Source organism: Scyliorhinus torazame, chromosome 13 (assembly GCF_047496885.1).
Source record: "Scyliorhinus torazame isolate Kashiwa2021f chromosome 13, sScyTor2.1, whole genome shotgun sequence".
Taxonomy (NCBI): Eukaryota; Metazoa; Chordata; class Chondrichthyes; order Carcharhiniformes; family Scyliorhinidae; genus Scyliorhinus; species Scyliorhinus torazame.
The window spans coordinates 228726386-228741295 of record NC_092719.1 but is presented as its reverse complement, the minus strand read 5'-3'; the positions used below and the strand labels follow the sequence as shown (position 1 = coordinate 228741295).

The 14910-nt window shown below is 51.1% G+C and overlaps 1 protein-coding gene across 2 annotated transcripts in view; it reads left to right on the top strand.

Moving 5' to 3' along the window:
* The window catches only part of stimate (STIM activating enhance), a 258679-nt gene that overhangs the window by 199647 nt on the left and 44122 nt on the right, over nucleotides 1–14910 (top strand). Inside the window, exon 8 of one of the 2 annotated variants that reach the window (XM_072473155.1) lies at nucleotides 3420–3671. The exons of the other annotated variant lie outside the window; for it this stretch is intronic. Coding sequence (XP_072329256.1) covers nucleotides 3420–3488 — 69 coding nt within the window. The 3' untranslated portion in view covers nucleotides 3489–3671. Of the gene's footprint in view, nucleotides 1–3419; nucleotides 3672–14910 lie in introns of those variants that run through there. 2 annotated transcript variants of the gene reach the window in all.

Here is a 14910-nt window from a genome sequence, read left to right as displayed (position 1 = left end):
GCGTTGCGTGTCCTGTGGGCCCGGGAGTTCGATTTCTGGGCCTGATGAGACGTTTGTTTTTGGCCTTTGGGCCCAGCCAGGCAGACCTTTGCGAACTGTCCCTTCTTTCCTCAGTCGTTGCAGATAGTGGAGCGGGCTGGGCAACGCAGGCGTGGGTGTTGGCCTTGCCCACAGAAATAGCACGGTGTGCCCTCGGTGTGAGCGGGTCGCCGCGCGGCGCAGGCCTGTAGCGTGGCCGAATCTGGAGGGGATCGAGAGGGGTTCGCAAGGTCCGCGGAGTATGTGTGGAGATTATGGTGGGCCACTTCCAGAGAAGAGGCGAGCGTTACCGTGCCTTGGAGGTCCTTTGCTCCGTCTTCTAGGAGCCGCTGCCGGATGTACGTGTATCGGATACCGGACACAAAATCATCACGAATATGTAAGTTCATATGGACTTCTGCCGTCACCTATTTATGGTCGCAGTTCCTGGCGAGAACGGTGAGTCTCTCCAACTATTCGTCTAGCGTTTCCCCGGAGTGCTGGCGGCAGGTCGAGAGCAAATGTCGGGCGTGGACCTTGCTTAACGAAGCGCTTCTGTAGGATTTCGACCGCTGTTTCGTACGTCGTAGCCTTCTCGATCACGGAGGAGAGTCTGTGGCCCACCCGAGCATGTAGTAAGCTCAGCTTGTGAGGTCCGTCAACTGCAGTCTCTGAGGAGTTCAGATAGGCCTCAAAACACCGGAGCCAGTATTTAAAAATTGCAGCGGCTTCCGGTGACCGAGCGTCCAGATTGAGCTTCTTCGGCTTCAGTCCGCTGTCCACCTCGACGTATTCTGCTAATTACATTGAGATACCCACAATTGCGACTCGAGGGAGAAGATTGATAATTCAAAGGCTTCAATTAGCAGAGAACCAGACAGCTGCCGAGAAGTGTGCTCACTGCACGCTGCCCACTGAACATTACCTTATATACAGTTCCCTGGGGGGTGGGGCCGGAGGCGGAGTGCCCCAGGGTTCCAAACCCAGTCTTAAAGGGATCATCATATTAAAGGTACAGTTATACAGTTATCGTTCATCACACCCGTGTACTAAATTCCCTGTCCTTGTCTTACACTACCATGCCTCCCATCCCCCCCCCCCCCCCCCCCCGCCCCTTACTGCTGGAATTCAATTTTCCTTAAAGAAGTCGATGAACGGCTGCCACCTCCGAGCAAACCCCTGAATTGACCCCCTCAAGGCGAACGTAATCTTTTCCAGCCTGAGAAACCCCGCCAAGTCGCTGACCCACACTCCTGACTTTGGGGGTTCCGAGTCTCTCCATCCCAGCAAAATCCGTCTCCGGGCCACCAGGGAAGAGAAGGCCAGAACATCAGCCCCTCCCCCCCACACTTGGCCCCCGGATCTTCTTCTGATGCCCAAACTATTGCTAATCCTGGACTCGAGGTCACCCTCCCTTCCAGGACCTCTGACCTAGTGCCCGCAAATCCCTGCCAGAATCCCCTCGACTTCGGACATGCCCAGAACATGTGTATATGATTCGTCGGGCTTCCCCCACAGCGTCCGCACCTATCTTCCACTTCCTCAAAAAACCTACTCACCTGGGCTACCGTCATGTGGGCCCTATGAACCACCTTGAACTGGATCAGACTGAGCCTGGCACAAGACGAGGATGAATTAACTCTCTTCAAAGCCTTTCCCCATTTCCAATCCTCCTCCCAGCTCCTCTTCCCACTTCCTCTTCACCTCCCCAATAGGGACTCCTTCGCACTCCATCAACTCCTTATATATCTCCGAGACCCTCCCCTCCCCAACCCCCATTTTTGATATCACCTTATCCTGTAGTCCCCTCAGGGGGAGGCGAGGAAAGCTGCCTCCGGACAAAGTCCTGCAGATACCGAAACCTGTTCCCACCCAGCAACTCAAACTCCTCCTTCAATGCCTCCAGGCTCGGGAAACCCCCCTGAATGAAGAGATCCCCAAATCTCTCAATCCCTGCCTGCTGCCACCTCCTAAAGCCCCCATCCAGCACCCCCCGAACAAAACGGTGATTGTCACAGATCGGTAACCACACTGACGCTCCCTCCAATCTCATGCGCTGTCTCCATTGTCCCCAGACCCTCAGGGCTGCCACCACGGCAGAGCTTGTGGAGTACCGAGCCGGCGAGAACGGCAGGGGCGCCGTCAATAAAGCCTCCAAACTCATACCCTTGCAGGATGCCGCCTCTACTCAGGTAGATGACAGTATTATAGCTGTATGGGAATGCTTGGTCGCAAATGAAACTAGTCCTAGAACAAGTTAACAATGCAGCCAAATGTTTTATGGTCCCTGGTCTTTGCTGCATTCCTTTCACACAGCCATTTCTTGATATCCAGTATAGTGCATCAAAATTGCTGAAGATTGGTATCTGATACTGGGGTCCTCATGAGGAGGCTGAGATGGCATATCTAGCTGAATATGGCTCAAAATCTATATCTGTGGGCTTCATCACTATTGAGGATGGAGGTGTTTATGGAACCTCCTCCTCCAGTTAATTGTGGTTATGTTAATGGACCACAAGTTTAAATTTAATTAAATAAATCTTGGTATAAAAAAACTATTTTCTGTAATAAATGAAACATGTATTTTCATAATTGTTGTAAAAATCCATCTGGTTCATTATTGTTCTTTATGGAGATAAATCTTCTCATTTACTCTGGCTGACATGTGACTCCAGACCCACAGCAAAGCAGTTGACTACCCTCTGAAATGACCTAACCAGCAAGTCAGTTGTATCCCACCAGCAGGACAAACCCATCAGAGCTGGCAGCAGAGGTATATAGTCAGAAGGAAGTGGCCTTAGCGCTGACGTTGGACCCCATGAAGTCTCAAGGCATCCGGTCAAACATGGGCAAGGAAACCTCCTGTTAACCCTCAGCTGTTAATCAGTACCACTCCATGTTGAACATTATTTGGAAGAAATACTAAGGGTAGTATGGTTACAGAATGTATTAGGGTGGGTGAATATCACCACTATTTACTGAATGGGTTAGGCCCTGAAGGACATAGATGCCAGACTGGACTTCTCTCAGGTGTTGAAACATGAGGGAATAGATCTTACCTGACCTTGTCCTCCCCAATCTACCTGTCACAGATACTGTCCATGACCGTACTGATGGGAGTGACCACCTGCCTGTTTTAGTGGAGACAAAGGGTACCCTCCATCATGTTGTGTAACACTACCACCTGTTAAATAATTGAGAACAGAGATGTGAGGAAGGAGCAGGGGAATGGGACTTTGAAAGAAATGGGACAGACATGATGGATCAAATGGTGTCCTTCTGTGCAGTGTCATTCTATGAACAGCCATAAGGCGAGGAAGCAGTTTGCTGTGTTTTAAATTCAGGGCATCTTTGTTGGTTGAAGGCAATCAGTAGCTGGAAATATTTTTATTCATTCACAGGATGGGGACACTGGTGAGGCCAGCTGTTATTGGCTATCCCTAGTTGCTCTGAGAAGATGGTGGAAATAAATGTTTGCTTGTGCTTCGGACACTATTTTAGCCTGAAATTGTCTTGCAAGTGGATCACCAAGACTGCCCCTTCCTTTTATTGTTCTGTGAATCAAAGCGACACTGCAACCTGTTATTTATTAGTTAATAGAAAACTAACCTGTTTAATTTGTTAACCAGTAAAAAAAAAGCTTTACTGACTTACTCAAATAACTAACTTGAGTTTTACTTTTTTGAGTCTCGAGTTTGGATGAATCTTAATTTTTTCCGGTTCACCTTAAAAGGACTGAAGTCATCGTGTTCAGTGGCTGCGTAAACTTTGTACCTCTCCCTTCCATCCCAATGCTCTTCCTAACTGCATTCTCCGAATCAGATTGTTTACATCTGCTCAGTCCTGAACAGTGTTTCGGACTCCATAACTTTTCCATCACAAAAACACACTTTCTTCTCCCTCAAGAACATCACCATACATCATCATAGAATCAGAGAATCCCCACAGTGCAGGAGGCCATTCGGCCCATGAGTCTGCACTGATCCTCTGAAAGACCACCCTACCTAGGCCAAATTCCCCATCCTATTCCTGCAACCCCACCCTAAGGGACAATTTATCATGGCCAATCCACCTAACCTGCACGTCTTTGGACTGTGGGAGGAAACCGGAGCACCCGGAGGAAACCCACGCAGACACGGGGAGAACGTACAGACTCCACACAGTCATCATGTGCAACCTCTCCCCACCCTCCACTGCCACCAGCTACCTAAACTGCTGAAATCCTTGTGCATTCCTTTATCCCCCTTAAGACTTCACCCCAACCCACATGTCACTGACTTCTCATCTTCCACTCCCCATGAATTGCAACTTAGCAAAGTTAGACTGTGTGCATCTTGTGCCACATTAATTACCTTGTCCCCACTGATCTGCATTGGCTCCTATCCTTCCTGCTTACAACCCTCATTCAAGTCCTTCCATGGCCTTATGCCATTCTATCTTTGCAATCTTCTCCACCCCTTTATTGCTCCCCTAACACAATCTTTCTCTGGCCTTCGCTTCTTCTGCATTTCCACCTGCACTCCACCATTAAGCAGAAGAACCTTTGGCTATATGGTTTCCATAAATGACCAGTAAGCTCTCAGGAGCTGAATTGATTGTTAAATCCTCCCTTATAAGGAGGAGTGCACTTGAATTTTGATCTCCAATCACTCACTGACATGGAATGGCCATAAATAGAATGCATTGGAAACAGAATGTAATGTTTTAGAAATGTGACACACGGGGAAAGATGGCACTATCACGATGCCACCACCTCCCCAGGTGTGCTGTTTTTTGCCTCCAATACTAATGTTGTTGCAGGTAGATATGTAATTTAATCTACAATTTAAACTAGATCATGTAATTAGCTAAAAGACTAAAAACTTTAATTGATTAAATACATTAGACAAACTTCCTAAAAAGGTTATAGAGAAATGGCAGTGCATATGTCATGTTGTAGCTGCAGCATGTGAGAGTTTGTGGACATCACCACAATCCCAAACGACCATATCCGCAGGAAGATTCTGCATCTTGAGCAAATTCAGTTATTGAGGTATTGGGTGGGAAAGATACCTGGACACTCGATCCAGGGGTATTCACAGCCTTTACATTGGGAAGTGGTATGGATTAATGAATCAGAATTTAAGAAGGGGACTGGATATCAGAGAACCTCGGCCTTTGCCTTTATCCAACAGGATTGTGTTCTTGCTGAAGGGTGACTGAGCAAACTGTCCATGGCAGCATTAGAGCTAAGAGACACATTTTAAGAATAAGAGGTCTCCCTTTTAAGACAGATGAGAATTTATTTCTCTGAGGGTTGTCCGTCTGTGATGTTTACTTCCCCAGAAAGCAGCGGAGGCTGGATAATCGTTTTTTTTAAGGCAGAATTGGACAGAATTTTAATAGATAAGGGAGTCAAGGGTTATGGAGGCCAGCCAGGAAAGTGGAGTTGAGACCAGAGTCAGATCAACCATAATATTGACTGCACAGCAGTCTCGGAGGGCCAAATGGCATCCTCCTGTACCTAAATCCTATGTTCCTATGCTGCAGCACGAGGCCATTCAAGTGGGAGTAAAAAGAAATATGGTGATGATAAGAGGCCGTACAGAGGGGGAGATTGATACTGTTCTTTATAGCCAAAACTGGAGATTCTTTTTTAAAAAAAATATATTTATTAAGAATTTTTCAACAAAATTTTCAACCATACAAACAAACCCCCCCCCCCCCCCCCGTTACAAAAAGAAAGAAAGCTTGCATAGCAAGACATGAACATGGCAAGTCAATAAGATACAGAACTTTGTACATTGGATTTCTCCCGTACATGTCAGTTTTCCGGATCGTTCATGTGTTTCCTTGCTCAAATGCCCCCCAGAAAAGCCCCCTCCCCCCCCTCCCCCTGGGTTGCTGTTGCTGCTGTCCGACCTTCATCTAACGCTCCGAGAGATAGTCCAGGAACGGTTGCCACTGCCTGTAGAACCCCTGCGCAGACCCTCTCAAGGCAAACTTTATCCGCTCCAATTTGATAAACCCTGCCATATCATTTATCCAGGCTTCCACGCTGGGGGGCTTCGCCTCTTTCCACATTAACAAGATCCTTCGCCGGGCTACTAGGGACGCAAAGGCCAGAATACCGGCCTCTTTCGCCTCCTGCACTCCCGGCTCGTCCACTACTCCAAATAGTGCTAGCCCCCAGCTTGACTTGACCCGGACTTTCACCACCTTAGATACTGTTCCCGCAACTCCCCTCCAGAACCCCTCCAGTGCTGGGCATGACCAAAACATATGGACATGGTTCGCCGGGCTTCCTGAGCACCTCCCACATCTGTCCTCCACCCCAAAGAACCTACTCAGCCTCGCCCCCCGTCATATGCGCTCTATGAACCACCTTAAATTGTATCAGGCTAAGCCTGGCACACGAGGAAGAGGAATTAACCCTACTTAGGGCATCAGGCCATAGCCCCTCCTCAATCTCCTCCCCCAGCTCCTCTTCCCATTTACCCTTCAGCTCCTCTACCAAAGCCTCCCCCTCTTCTTTCATCTCCTGGTATATCGCCGACACCTTGCCCTCTCCGACCCATACGCCCAAAATCACCCTGTCTTGAATCCCCTGTGCCGGGAGCAGCGGGAATTCCCTCACCTGCCGCCTCACAATTGCCCTCACTTGCATGTCCCTGAAGGCATTTCCCGGGGGTAGTCCAAATTTCTCCTCCAGCGCCCCTAAGCTCGCAAACGTCCCATCGATGAACAGGTCCCCCATTCTTCTAATCCCTGCCCGATGCCAGCTCTGAAACCCCCCCTCCATCCTTCCTGGGACAAACCGATGGTTATCTCTGATTGGGGACCACACCGAGGCTCCCATCGCTCCCCTGTGCCGTTTCCACTGCCCCCAGATCTTTAGCGTTGCCGCCACCACCGGACTCGTGGTGTACCTTGTCGGCGAGAGCGGCAGCAGTGCCGTCACCAGCGCCCCCAGGCTCGTTCCTTTGCAGGACGCCATCTCCAACCTCTTCCACGCCGCCGCCCCCCTCCCTCCATCACCCACTTACGGATCATCGCCACGTTGGCTGCCCAGTAGTAGCCACCCAAGTTCGGCAACGCCAACCCTCCTCTATCTCTGCTACGCTCCAGGAACCCCCTCCTTACCCTCGGGGTCTTACTCGCCCACACAAATCCCATAATGCTCCTGCTTACCCTCTTAAAGAACGCCTTGGTAATCACGATTGGGAGGCATTGAAAAACAAAAAGAAACCTCGGGAGGACCACCATTTTAATCGACTGTATCCTGCCCGCCAGCGAGAGTGGCAACATGTCCCACCTTTTAAAATCCTCCTCCATCTGTTCCACCAGCCACGTCAAATTAAGTTTGTGCAGTGCCCTCCAGCTCCTAGCTACCTGGATCCCCAAGTATCGAAAACTCCTTTCCACCCTCCTCAACGGTAGGTCGTCTATCCCTCTTCCCTGATCCCCCGGATGCACCACAAAGAGCTCACTCTTTCCCACATTGAGCTTATAGCCCAAAAGGTCTCCAAACTCCCTTAGGATCTGCATGACCTCAACCATCCCCTCCACTGGATCCGCCACATACAGCAACAAGTCATCTGCGTACAGTGACACTCGATGTTCCACCACCCCCTTCCATTTCCCCGACTCCCTTAACGCCATGGCCAAAGGTTCAATTGCTAATGCAAACAGCAGAGGGGACAGGGGGCACCCCTGCCTCGTCCCTCGATACAGCCGGAAATACTCCGACCTCCGCCGGTTCGTGACCACACTCGCCACCGGGGCTCTATACAGGAGCTTAACCCAACTAATAAACCCTCCCCCGAACCCAAACCTCCTGAACACTTTCCAGAGATATTCTCACTCTACTCGGTCAAAGGCCTTCTCCGCGTCCATAGCTGCCACTATCTCCGCCTCTCCCTCCACCGATGGCATCATTATCACATTTAGGAACCTTCGCACATTAGTATTTAGCTGCCTGCCCTTTACAAACCCCGTCTGGTCCTCGTGAATCACCCCTGGGACACAATCCTCAATCCTCGTAGCTAACACTTTTGCCAGCAACTTCGCAACTACGTTGAGGAGCGAGATCGGTCTGTACGACCCACATTGCAGTGGGACCTTATCCCGCTTCAAGATCAAAGAGATCGTCGCCTCTGACATTGTCGGGGGCAGGGTCCCCCCTTCCCTTGCTTCATTGAAGGTCCTTACCAGCAACGGGGCTAACAGGTCCACATACTTCCTATAAAACTCCACCGGGAACCCATTCGGCCAAGGGGCCTTCCCTGCCTGCATGCTCCCCAGTCCTTTAACCAGCTCCTCCACCCCAATTGGCGCCCCCAAACCAGCCACCTCCTGCTCCTCCACCCTCGGGAACCTCAGTTGGTCCAAGAATCGTTGCATCCCCTCTTTTCCCCCTGGGGGCTGGGACCTATACAGCTCGTCGTAAAAGGCCTTGAATGCCTCATTCACTTTCCCCGCACTCCCCACCATAGTTCCCCTGCCATCCTTGATTCCACCTATTGCCCTCGCTGCCATCCTCTTACGGAGCTGATGTGCCAGCATCCGACTCGCCTTCTCCCCATATTTATATATCGCCCCCTGTGCCTTCCTCCACTGTGCCTCTGCCTTCCCTATGGTCAACAGGTCAAACTCCGTCTGGAGACTTCTCCTCTCCCTGAGTAGTCCCTCATCAGGAGCCTCTGCATATCTCCTGTCCACCCTTAAAATCTCCCCCACTAACCTCTCCCTTTCCCTGCCCTCTCTCTTCACCCTATGAGCCCTGATGGAGATGAACTCTCCCCTGACCACCGCCTTCAGCGCCTCCCATACTACTCCCACCTGCACCTCCCCGTTGTCATTGGCCTCCAGATACCTTTCAATGCACCCCCGCACCCTCCCACACACTTCCTCGTCTGCCAGCAGTCCCACATCCAACCGCCACAACGGGCGTTGGTCCCTCTCCTCCCCCAGCTCTAGCTCCACCCAATGCGGGGCATGGTCTGAAATGGCTATGGCCGAATACTCTGTTCCCTCCACTTTCGGGATTAATGCCCTGCCCAGAACAAAGAAATCTATCCGGGAGTAGGCCTTATGTACGTGGGAGAAAAAAGAAAATTCTCTGGCCAAAGGCCTGGCAAATCTCCACGGATCTACTCCCCCCATCTGGTCCATAAACCCCCTAAGCACCTTGGCCGCAGCCGGCCTCTTCCCCATCCTAGATCTGGAACGATCTAATGCTGGGTCCAGCACCGTGTTAAAATCCCCACCCATTATCAAGCTCCCTACCTCCAAGTCTGGAATACGCCCCAACATCCGTTTCATGAATCCAGCATCGTCCCAGTTCGGGGCATATACATTCACCAGTACCACCTCCGTCCCCTGCAACCTACCGCTCACCATCACGTATCGGCCTCCATTGTCCGCTACTATGTTCTTGGCTTCAAACGACACCCGCTTCCCCACCAATATTGCCACCCCTCTATTCTTCGCATCCAGCCCCGAATGGAACACCTGTCCCACCCATCCCTTCCTTAACCTGACCTGATCTGCCTCCTTCAGATGTGTCTCCTGAAGCATGACCACGTCTGCCTCCAGTCCCTTTAGGAGCGCGAACACTTGGGCCCTCTTAACCGGCCCATTTAGACCTCTCACATTCCACGTAATCAGCCGGATTCTCTCTCTCTCTACCCCCCCCCCCCCCGCCGACTAGCCATCTCCTATCTTAGGCCAGTCCCGGCTCGCGCCTCCCGCACCCTCCAGTCCCCCAGGCGGGGAACCCCCGTCCCGACCACCTCTTCCATTTTCAGTTTCCCCTCGGACAGTGCATCAGCAACCCTTATGCCCCCCCCTCCCCTCCCCCCTCCCCTCCCCCCTCCCCGTTGACTTCTGCTGACCCCGGCTTCCCCCGCCTTCCCGTTGATCTCCCCGTGTGGGAGTCTCTCCTCGTCCTTGCCTTCTTCCATCCCCCCCCCCCCCCTTTTAGCGCGGGAAAAAGCCCGCGCTTTCCTGAGCCAGCCCCGCCCCCTGTGGTGCAGCTCCTGTTGCGGCCATTATCCCAGTTCCCTCATCCCCGAGTCTCGCCTCCATCCAGCACCAACGCCCACATTCCCCATCATCTCGTCTACAGAAACGAAAAGAAAAAAGAAAAGGGGAATTTTAACCAGAACTCTACCCACATCCCCATCCATCATCCCACCCATGAAGCAATCTTTACCCATATTTACAACCCCGTATACAACCAACATCACCCCCCACAACCACATCCCCTCAGTTCGAGTCCAATTTTTCCGTCTGAATAAAGGTCCAAGCCTCTTCTGGCGTTTCAAAATAATGGTGTCGGTCCTGATAAGTAACCCACAGTCGCGCAGGCTGCAGCATGCCGAACCTGACTCTTTTTTTTTGTGCAGCACCGCCTTGGCCCGGTTGAAGCCAGCTCTCCTCTTTGCCACCTCCGCGCTCCAATCCTGGTAATCTCGGATCACCGCATTCTCCCATCTACTGCTCCGCACCTTCTTGGCCCATCTCAGAACACTTTCTTTGTCCGCGAAGCGATGGAACCTTGCCACTATCGCCCTTGGTGGCTCATCAGCCTTGGGTCTCCTCGCCAGGACCCGGGAGTCCCTTCCAGCTCCAGGGGACTCAGAGAGGCCTCCGCACCCATCAGTGAATGGAGCATCGTACTCACATACGCCCCAGCATCAGCTCCCTCCACTCCTTCGGGGAGACACAGAATCTGGAGATTCTTCCTCCTTGACCTGTTCTCCAGGACCTCGATTCTCTCGGCCCACCTCCTGTGCACCGCTTCGTGCCCCTCCATTTTTACCGCCAGGCCCAGGACCTCGCCCTCGTTCTCATTCGTTTTATCTCTCACATCGCGAAGCTCCACCACCTGGGCCTTCAGGGTCTCCTTCAGCCCCTCGATCGCCAACAGCATTGGCGCCAGCACCTCCTTTTTGAGCTCCTCCACACAGCGCTTAAGGAACTCCTGCTGGTCCGGCCCCCATGCTGCTCGATCTCCGCCCTCCGCCATCTTGCTTTTTCCCCCTCGTTTTTGCTGCTGCTCCAGAGCTTTTCCCGCCGCTCCACCGCTAATCTCAGCCATACGACGTAAGGGGGGACCTTACTTCACCTTCCCACACGGGATTAAATCAAAAAAGTTCCGTTGGGACTCCTCTGGAGAGCCCAAAAGTCCGTTATCGATGGAGCTGCCGAAATGTGCGGCTTAGCTCCACATCGCCGCAACCGGAAGTCCCCCAACAACTGGAGGTTCTGATGATTGTTTTGCTTGCTTGGTGCCAGGGTTCAAGTCATCATTACCAAGAGCAAGTTTGAGGAGGAGGATCCAGTTGTCATGCTCCATGTAGAAAGGATTTCTGCAAAGAGAATTTATGAGGAGCTGGAGTTCAAATTAATTAATTTCAAATTAATAAGCAGAATTGTAACCAGTCCAAATCGAACCAGGATCAGAGAGTTGAATATGTGATTGAAAGAAGATGGGGATTTGCTTTATGAGACATTCGCATCAATGTGATTGACCACTTCAATCAGGGACTGGGAAAGAAGCGTTTTGAGCCTGCCACTGATTCTGATGCCATGCTCCAGTCCCTCGCTGGCGGCTATATCGAGGTTTGCGCCCTGTGCCGGCAGATTCGTGCATAACCGTTATTTAATATCATTAACGGCTTGGGCTCTTCATGCTCCACCTCTCAGCAATGCTCTGCCCCTCTTAGGCGGAAGTCTTTCGGGTACGAATTAGTGTGTTTACAGTGGGATCTGGGCGCCGTGACGATTGGGGAACGGGAGACTAAAAAAACTCTGAAGAAGCCTGAAGCATTGATGGGCTTGGTGGGTGTTGGCTGCCCGAGCGGGGGCAGATGCAGGGAACAACTTGGTGCCAAGTCGGTGGACTCGGAGTGTCCCACTTGGGATCGGGTGGTCTGGCTCTGACTGTCATTGCAGCTGCCTATGTTTTAAACACAACCCTTTAGTGCTACTTACAGGCTCCTGGCTGCTCACACTGCTGAGTGCTGTCTGCATTCTGTGATCCTCTGGTGATCAGGGAGCCCACCCAGGCCGCCCCTCTAGACACACTCGTGTCCCAGGTGTATCATCAAGGGGATGGGCGTGGCCAAGCTCATTCGGGGCCCACCAGGTGTTTACCTCTGAAGCGCTGTCCCACTGCAGAGGAAGCAGAATTCACCCCAACCAGAGGGCACCTATTACTTGGGCTTTGAACATAGAACATACAGTGCAGAAGGAGGCCATTCGGCCCATCGAGTCTGCACAGACCCACTTAAGCCCTCACTTCCACCCTATCCCCATAACCCAATAATTCCTCCTAACCTTTTTGGACACTAAGGGGCAATCATGGCCAATCCACCTAACCAGCACGTCTTTGGACTGTGGGAGGAAACCGGAGCACCCGGAGGAAACCCACGCAGATACGGGGAGAATGTGCATACTCCACACGGACAGTGACCCAGCGGGGAATCAAACCTGGGACCCTGGTGCTGTGAAGCCACAGTGCTATCCACTTGTGCTGCCCCTTTCTGGTTCTCTGTCCCTCATGGGGTGCCTGACCAGTGACCCCCACCTTTCAGGATCACCAGCTGTCTCCTGGTGAGGCGGACAGCGCTGACTGCCTTTAACACCACCTCCCGGGCGCTGTTCAGGAGAGCAGGCTCGAATCTGCGGCCCACCCTGGGGAAAAGGGTGTGTCCCCCGTCCCTTCCTCGCTGGTATGAAGCTGTGGATCCGCCTCACACCCCTGAACAGTGGGGTAGAGGGGGCAGGTCTTCTGTGAGCCACTTTTGTGGCTGCAATAAGTGTGTGGTAAGTGGAGCGGTTAACAGTTCCAGCTGACAAGCTCTTTGGTGCTAACTCCGGCCCCAGTGGTCACAATGTCTGCTGTACTGGGAATTGTTCTCAATTCGCGCTGAAAGGGTGCAGACCCTCAAGCGTGTCCTAATTCGCTTGCTGAATACCACCCCCAACAGAAGTGTGAATCACACGCTATTCAGTCCCAGCGGCAACACTTAGCCTCCCCAAATGGGGAATCCCAGCCCAGAAGTGGACCAGTGTCCTGATAAATCGACTGTCTAGGGTTATAGATGGGGCTTTAAATTAAAATGCTAGGTTAAATTAAGGGGAAATTTCTTACTCTAAAGAGAAAAACAAGACCACAGAACAGTGTGGTGAAAAAGATAATGAAAAGTCCTGTATGACACTGACTAAAAGTATAACAACAATAGTACATTATTAAATATGTTCAAATTGGGGCGATAATAGTTGAAATTAAAGACACTTTTATTTGAATGCATGAAGAATTTTTAACGGAACAGACAAATTAATAGCAAGTAGAAATAAATGGGTTTGATCATTAAAGAAACATGGTTACATGGTGACCAAGGTGGGAAAATACATATTGAGTGTAACTGAGCTTTGAAAAGACAGAATGACAAAGGAGGCGAGGTTGCACCTATCATACTGCAAAAGGCTATGGGCCATGACCATATTCCGGCAACACTACTGAAGACTTGCACTCCAGAAACTGCCGTGTCCCGAGCCACGTTGTTCCAGCACAGCTACAACACTGACATCTGCCTGGCAATAGGGAACATTTCCCAGGTATGTCCTGTACACACAAAGCAGGGCAAATTCAACCCAGCCAATTACCGCCCATCAGTCCACTCTCGATCATCAGTAAACTGATGGAAGCAGTCGCCAAGAGCACTATTAAGTGGCACTTACTCAGCAATAAACTGCTCCCTGATGTTCAGCTTGGATTCTGCCAGGGTCACTAAGTTCCTGACCTCATGGACAAAAAAATTGATCCATCTCCAGAAGTGAGGTGAGAGTGACTTCCCTTGCTATTAAGGCCACATTTGATTTGAGTATTATATCCAGGAGCCCTAGTAAAACTGGAGTCAATGGGGATCGGGAGGAGGGGAGCTCTCTGCTGATTAGTAAGTTTGCGGACGACACAAAGGTTGGTGGAATTGCGGATAGCGATGAGGACTGTCAGGGGATACAGCAGGATTTAGATTGTTTGGAGACTTGGGCGGAGAGATGGCAGATGGAGTTTAATCCGGACAAATGTGCGTGATGCATTTTGGAAGGTCTAATGCAGGTAGGGAATATACAGTGAATGGTAGAACCCTCAAGACTATTGACAGTCAGAGAGATCTAGGTGTACATAAGAACTAGGAGCAGCAGTAGGCCATCTGGCCCCTCGAGCCTGCTCCGCCATTCAATGAGATCATGGCTGATCTTTTTTGGACTCGGCTCCACTTTCCGGCCCGAACACCATAACCATGTGTACAGGTCCACAGGTCACTGAAAGTGGCAACAAAGGTGGAGAAGGTAGTCAAGAAGGCATACGGCATGCTTGCCTTCATTGGCCGGGGCATGGAGTATAAAAATTGGCATGTCATGTTGCTGCTCTATAGAGCCTTAGTTAGGCCACACTTACAGTACAGTGTTCAATTCTGGTCGCCACTCTACCAGAAGGATGTGGAGACTTTGGAGAGGGTGCAGAAGAGATTGACCAGGATGTTGCTTGGTATGGAGGGCATTAGCTATGAGGAGAGGTTGAATAAACTCAGTTTGTTCTCACTGGAACGACGGAGGTTGAGGGGCGACCTGATAAGAGGTCTACAAAATTATGAGAGGCATAGACAGAGTGGATAGTCAGAGGCTTTTCCCCAGGGTAGAGGGGTCAATTACTAGGGGGCATAGGTTTAAGGTGAGAGGGGCAAGGTTTAGAGTCGATGTACACAGAGGGTAGTGGGTGCCTGGAACTCGCTGCTGGAGGAGGTGGTGGAAGCAGGGACGATAGTGACATTTAAGGGGCATCTTGACAAATACATGAATAGGATGGAAATAGAGGGATATGGACTCAGGAAGTGTAGA